Source organism: Mustela nivalis, assembly GCF_964662115.1.
Source record: "Mustela nivalis genome assembly, contig: HAP1_SCAFFOLD_2576, whole genome shotgun sequence".
Classification (NCBI taxonomy): Eukaryota; Metazoa; Chordata; class Mammalia; order Carnivora; family Mustelidae; genus Mustela; species Mustela nivalis.
The window spans coordinates 48,623-55,953 of record NW_028134089.1 but is presented as its reverse complement, the minus strand read 5'-3'; the positions used below and the strand labels follow the sequence as shown (position 1 = coordinate 55,953).

General features: G+C 36.8%; 1 protein-coding gene across 7 annotated transcripts in view; it reads right to left on the bottom strand.

Moving 5' to 3' along the window:
• Positions 1-385: 385 nt before the first annotated feature.
• Positions 386-7,331, bottom strand: part of CCDC152 (coiled-coil domain containing 152) — a 32,152-nt gene continuing 25,206 nt past the window's right edge. For all 7 annotated transcript variants that reach the window (XM_082751156.1, XM_082751161.1, XM_082751160.1 and 4 more), the window contains 4 exons: positions 6,972-7,074; positions 4,929-5,056; positions 2,549-2,632; positions 386-1,545 (listed from right to left, as the gene is read on the bottom strand). In XM_082751156.1, coding sequence (XP_082607282.1) covers positions 1,396-1,545; positions 2,549-2,632; positions 4,929-5,056; positions 6,972-7,074 — 465 coding nt within the window. In that variant the 3' untranslated portion in view covers positions 386-1,395. The remainder of the gene's footprint in view (positions 1,546-2,548; positions 2,633-4,928; positions 5,057-6,971; positions 7,075-7,331) is intronic.

Genomic DNA, 7,331 nt, shown 5'->3' with positions numbered 1-7,331 from the left:
CCCAGATGCGGCTGAGTATCCCGCTCCTGAGGGCCTTCATCAGCACCATAAACACAAGACCCACCAAAGACAGGGCCACCCAGAGAACTGAAATCTGCCAGCAGGAAGTGAAGGTTTACAACTTTCTGTCCCACAAAAGAAGCTCTGACGAAAGGGTTGTATAAATCAGTTACTCTGCACATTGCCTAAAGATTCAGGGTTGGCCCCTAGTAGCTGATGCTGACACTGACGACATCTGATATTTGAAAACACAGGGTCTGCAATCACCTGACAATGTAAGGAAACCCTCCCCTCTTTATGCAGCTGACAGGGCCTGTGGGCAGAGGAGAACGTCATTGAATCTTGACAGTGACGTTTGCCTCCTGCTGCCTGACAAGCAAGTCAGCAGCTTCAGCCCACAGAAGCCAGCACCAATTGAAGCTGAAAAAATAAGGCCAAAATGTGAAAATGACCTTCATACTAAATAGTTAAATAAGACATACTCCCCAAGTAGGTCTGGACAATTTCATTTCCAGCATTTTATAAGCTAATTAATACTGATCCAAAAATAAGAATTGGATTTGTACAAACATGGAGAAATCTATTAATTGGCTTACAAATTTTAAAATTTAAATCAAAGAAATTTTTGCCCAAACCATGTTTTCATTATTTTATTATAAAGGTGATTGCAGCATTTGGTTAATATGTCTTTCTTTTTCTTTTTCCAGCATTCTACTTGCTTTAATGAGAACAGAGACATAAACTATGACCTAGGGGTTTCTGTTGGATAGTTAGCAATTTAGAATGGAGAAGGAACAACAAAGACATGTTTTCCATTTTTTTCTTATTTCTCAAAAAATATTATCTTAGTCTTTTAAATCTTATGTTTTTAATTGATTAAACCTTTAAAGAACTCAGTGAATTTGTCTTTTAAGTTCCAGAAATACTGACACATGAATATTTTGCTAGGACTACATTTTAAATATCTACTTACACTTTGTATATCTAAGAGTCTTGATTTTCACTATCATGTATGAAATGAAGCCCCTATATCCTATTTTCTTTATCTAGCATATCATACTCTTAAATTTGAGAGTCTGTCTTGAGAGTTGTAATGGAAAAGATAAAAGAATGTTGTCTGTCTGTTGATTGTTTAGAAAGTATTTCCATAGTCAATGATGGTTCAATAGGTAAACTAAGGCCTATAAACCTGAACTCCTTTATGGTTAACACTGTTAAGCAAGAATGTAGTACACGATTGGCCAGATGTGGATTTGTTTAAATAAACTCAATTTAAAAAGTTTGAAGCTCTCCTTTCTCTTTGTTATTATTTGGGCAGTATGTTCTATTAATGATGGTAGTAAATCAACTGCTTTTAAAGAAATTAGGTAGCAACTAGTGAATTTACTTTCCTACTCAAAACCGTCTACGCTTAAGGTAGGAACCTTTCCCAGTAGGTTTAAGATCAGAATCTTTGTTAAGGGAGAGACGTTGCTCTAAATCATGAATGGTATTCCGAAGAACTGCAATCTCCTTGTTTTTTTCTTCTTGAAGATGTTGAAGCTTCTAAATAAAGCAGAATGAAATTTGTTACTGCAGTTCAGAAAACAGGAGGATTAAATATAAGAAATAAACAAAAAAACCCAGTAAAAACTGCATTTCTGTCTTAAGTAGGTATTTTTTTTTTTAAAGATTTTATTTATTTATTTGACAGAGAGAAATCACAAGTAGATGGAGAGGCAGGCAGAGAGAGAGGGAAGCAGGCTCCCTGCTGAGCAGAGAGCCCGATGCGGGACTCGATCCCAGGACCCCGAGATCATGACCTGAGCTGAAGGCAGCGGCTTAACCCACTGAGCCACCCAGGCGCCCTTAAGTAGGTATTTTTTAAAAGAGCTTATTTTGAAAGGTTTATAATTTTATCTTCAGGAGACTTATGGGGTGAAAGGGGACTAAGGATACCAAAATACGTATTAGCACCATTTGTTCTAGTTTATTCCCTTCTCCCGACAGAGCTTGAAGTCATAAACCATACAGGAGTTGAACAAAAAGAAACCTATTATCTGAGTGCCTTAATAACTTCAGAATAGTAGGTCACCCCTAGTTCAGAATGTATTACAGAATTCCTTAGATGGCCCAAAGAGTCAAAGACTTCTGTAATGTTTTAATTTACTGCTAAGATTTACAATTTTAAACTAAAGGTGACTTTTAAAGTTTTATCTATTTTACAGAGAGAGAGCACTCAGTGGGGAGGGGCAGGAGGAGGGAGAAGAGGAGAGAGAATTTCAAGCAGTTTTCATGCTCAGCACATGGCCCAATGCAGGGCTCAATCTCATGACCCTGAAATCATGACTTGAGTTGAAACCTATAGTCATATGCTTAACTGAGCCCCCCAGGCACCCCAAATTGAAAGTAACTTTTAAAGATTATTCAAAACCCAAGATCTTCCTGATTGTGTGATATATTTTAAGAAAAACCATTAAGTATATTGTTAGTAAATACTAGACAGCTTTTATAGAAACACACTAAGAAAATATTTTCTTAAATAGCTATGGAAGAAAATCTCACATACCCTTCTGTAGATACTCTGTGGCAAAACAGTAGAATCTGGATATGATTTTGATTTAGTTTGAACTCTTGCTAGTTTGGCATCAAACTGAATCAAGTTTAAAAAGAAAGTTATTGAGAAAATTCTAGCCAAATAACTAAAACAATTATTTCTGTAAATATAAGCATAATTCATTATATTTTTAACATAATCTGTGATTTAAGTATATTCTCTGTATAACACAAGATAGAGAAGTCTTCCCTTAAAGGAACAATTTTTAAGAAAGAGTAAAGAACACCCAAACAAGATTAACCTTGCTGCCTGTTAAATTACCTGGAGAACTTTTTAAAAGTACCAAATGCCTGGGCAGTGCCTTGGAGATTTGGGGATAGAGTCAGCATAATCTTTTTGTTAAGACATTAGGAAGGAATCTAGATAACCAGTATTAGGAATCTAGTTAACATAAAGATGGGTAAAAATATTTTCATGTTACCATGAATGTCCTTTAGTAAAGAAAAAATAGTGTAGTCAACAGTCATGGGGTAAAAACTCATATAACCCAACAGTCATGGGGTAAAAACTCATATTACCCTTCTGTAAAATCACGGAGGCTGAGTAGTAGAATTTGGATATAATTTTAGTTTGAACTCTTATTGGTTTGACATTAAACTGAATCAGGCTTAGTAAAAATTCTCATAAGTCGTTCTTACAGGTCATTTTTTTTTTTTGCAAAATCTCCCCCTCCGCCTTTTTTTTTTTTTTTTTTTTTACTTAATTTGTCAGAGAGAGAGAGAGAGCATGTGAGAGCCCAAGCAGAGGGAATGGCAGGCAGAGGGAGAAGCAGGCTCCCTACTGAGAAGGGAGCCTGATACAGGACTTGATCCCAGGACATGGGATCATGACCTGAGCTGAAGGCAGATTCTTAACCGACTGAGCCACCTATATATTCCACGAAGCCTTCCCTTATAATTCTTCCCTTCATGCTGAGTTTAGTGTAACCTCTTTGTGGTCGAAAGACAAACTCAGTGAGATTGTATTCTGTTTTAGGGAGGTAAATGGATAGCTATGATAAAGATGAATAACAAAAAGTGTATCAGTGTAAACAACAGACTTGGGCTTAGACCAGTGACAGGGCACAGATGGCAAACAGAACGCATTTTCAGGAAATGGATTAGAAGTTGATGGTAAATCTTGAAACATGGCCTACTGTATCTCAGTTGGCTACAGCCCTTCCCCTCTGTGGGTTGTGGGCCCACTTGACCAGAGAAAGTGGCAGCAGCAAAATGCTTGTCAAGTCAACATCAGTCCCCTTTGCACAAGGAGTATACAGATTTCACCGCTGTATCTTACCAAGCACCCAGAGATACCAAGCTTTCATGAACATGAATAGTAAGCTAACTAAGCTGGTGAATTCTGACAGCAAAAGGTAAAGTGGGAGTCCGGCTGGGGAAAAACAATGGAAGAATGATAGACATGGAGATTGGTAGAATCTAGAAAAAAATTTTAAAGAATAAATACATTCTCAAAACATCCATGTCTTAGAGATTATGACATCTGGTTAAACAACCTCCTGAAAGGGCTTTAGTTAGACCTTGGAACTGGAACTGTAGCCTTTGAGATGCCTTATTTGAAGTCCCTTGAACATTAAAAAAAAAAAAAATCTGGTTTGTCTACCTGCATGGTAAGTATTTTCCACAAGTTTATTAGAGAGCAACTTGGCTCTTCTTGCTCTTCTTCTTTTTTTAAGATTTTATTTATTTATGTGACAGAGACAGAGTGAGAGAGGGAACACAAGGAGGGTGAGTGGGAGAGGGAGAAGCAGGGGGAGTGGGAGAGGGAGAAGCAGGCTTCCTTTTGAGCAGGGAGCCCGACGTGGGGTTCAATCCCTGGAATCAAGACCTGAGCTGAAGGCAGACACCTAGACTGAGCAACCGAGGTGCCACAACTTATCTCTTTTTAACAAAGCTGAAGGAATTTCTAAGTGGTTTACAAGCGTTCCACAGTTTCTGCTGAAGAGAGAAAAATGTTAAGGATTAGAAACATTCGCTCCACCGCTGGAATGAATGGTGGTCCTCTGATGCTTGCCTAGACTCAGCTACACAGTGTGGGAAATGCTGAGGTGCAGGTCTCCTGTCCCAGAGGAAACAGTAGTCTCTGTGGACCTTTTCAATGACTGAAGTGTCCCACCTTCAGGCCAAGTGCTGAAAGGCAAGGTAGCTAGCTGTGTCCGATGTTTGAGAGCTGCATGTGATGGAGAGTGTGTGTGTCAGTCACACCTGTGTGTGTGTGGGTGTGTGTGTCAGTTTTATCTTCTCCTGAAATTTATCTCACTGTGATGGAAAAAAAAAGTCTTATTTAGACTAAGGGATGCATCTTCAAATTTAGCAAACTCGTGCATACTTACCTCTAACTGTAATTTGATAATTTCACTTTGTTTCTCCGTTTCTTGAGTTCTCAACTTTGCATTTAACTCTGAAATTTCTACCTCCTTTTTCTCTATCAGTTCTTTATGCTTTTTTTCATTTGACTCAACTGAACAAAAGTAAATAAAGTTAATTCATTTTAACATTTCAAAAATCTTATAAATTTATAGTTAGCATTTTAAACAATCTATAAGAAAGTAGATTTTATTAATAAAAACATGTTTTAGAAAGAATTTATACACAGGTAAGCTTCTATATATTTTTGGTAAGCCCCTGCAAACTGCTTGAAATGCAAAGATTACCTGGGAAGTGCTTTTGAACAAATAAACTGATTTGTATTCTTAAACATCAATTACATACATTATATCTATATAGACATATATGTCTACATATATACAATATACAAAAATATTTTATATATAATAAGGACTAGGAGACTTAGTAGTTAAAGAGGGACACAAAGCCTGGCTTCCTAGATATAGAGGGCTCCAAATTACCAGATGGTTTCAGAGCTACATCAACCCCCCGCTAACCTCTATTCCACATGACTGGGTGTCTGTCATATTCACAGCACATCTCTATGCTTCAAATTTCCTCTTCTCTCAACTTTCCTATTCCTATTGTTGATACCATGTCATTCAGGATGCGAGCCTCAAGGAAATTTCCAACTTTAGGGAGAAAAGAGTCAATTCATCCATAGGCCCCACCAATAAGGGCTCTCCACCCAGGACTGTTCCACTACATAGTTAGTTTCAAGCCTTGTTTTTCTTCACTTGGACTCTGTGTCCAGGCGCTCAATCACAAGTCCCTACACCCTATATACTGTTGCCAGGTTAGTCTTCCTAAAGCATACCTCTTAAGTATGGCCATCACCTTCACAAAACCTTTAATCACTTCCATTTTTTATCCTATAATTCAAACAGCCAAAGAATCCAGCCCTAGTCAGTTTTTGGCTTTTTACCTGCTAACCCTTCTATGGGGCATGAAGAAAAGGTAGGAGATGGATTATTATTCCACAGAATGTCCTATGTCTCCCCCTCTATATGTATTGGCTTTTACTTTTTTCTCTGCTGAGAGCTTTTTTTAAAAAAGATTATTTATTTATTTATTTGACAGACAGAGATCACAAGCAAGCAGAGAGTGAGGCAGAGAGAGAGGGGGAAAGCACGCCCCCCCACCCTGCTGAGCAGAGAGCCCGATGCAGGAATCGATCCCAGGACCCTGAGAACATGACCTGAGCTAAATGCAGAGGCTGAACGCACTTAACCACCCAGGCTCCCCTCTGCTGGGAGATTTTTTCCCCCCCATCTTCCCCAATGCTTCGGAGCCATATTCAGTTTTTGGGATCAGGGTCTAGTACTTAAGAGTTGAAAAACAGAGTTAGTAAGTTTGATAAAGTTCAATTTAGAATTTTTTCCTTAAAAATTTTTTTTTTCCCTTCATTGTCTGTGCATTTTAATTCTTTCCAAGAAGTTGTGGATAACTCAAGTTCACAAAAGTTATCTTCTATGCTTTCTTCTAACACTTTGTAGATGTAGGTTTATGTTCTGACTTATGCATTTCCAGTAAACTTTTTCATATATTGTACATAAGTATGAGCCCATACTAAGAAAAGTTTTTATTACTTTTGTGAAACCAATTAACACTCCATGTAAGTTCATGAGAGCTGCTTTAGTGAGGGAAGAAAACTTCATTACTGAAATAATATTCCATATGCAGACTAAATATCAAAGCTATTAATTACACATTTTGCTATAATCTTATAAGCACATTAGCTGTTTCATATTAAGTAATGGCAAGTGCAAAAAATATAAATCCAGTTTGGAAATGTTGCAATTTATATCACATAAATATATAGAAAGGTACAAAACTTAAAATGCATCAAGGCAATGTTCATTCAAGAATACTGGCAATTACCGAAAAATGTTTTACATGCGCTTCTTTCTTTTTCTTTTTTTATTTTTTTACAAGCATTTAAATTATTTTGTGATGTCTTAGAATTCAGCAAGTTAAAAATAACTTACTTTTTTCCTGCATATCCTGATGAAGTTTCCTTATTTCTATCTTATATCCCTCCTCTTTGATTTTCATTTCACTCATAAGTTTGGCAATATTATTCTTATATTCCTAAAGATTTAAATATTTATATTCATTCTTCAATTAAATATGTGTACACAACCTTCCATTAATTAGAAAGGTAAAATTCTAAAAATTCATATTAATTTTTAATATGTAATCATATCTCAAGGGAAAAAGGTATTGCTTATGTCCCAAATGTGTAGCTTTGAGAAGGATCAATTTCTGGTCCAAGGAGATAGAAACATTCTAGAGACAACGTCTTATCTTTGCTTCCTGAATACTCATCACCAGTGTTTAACATATCA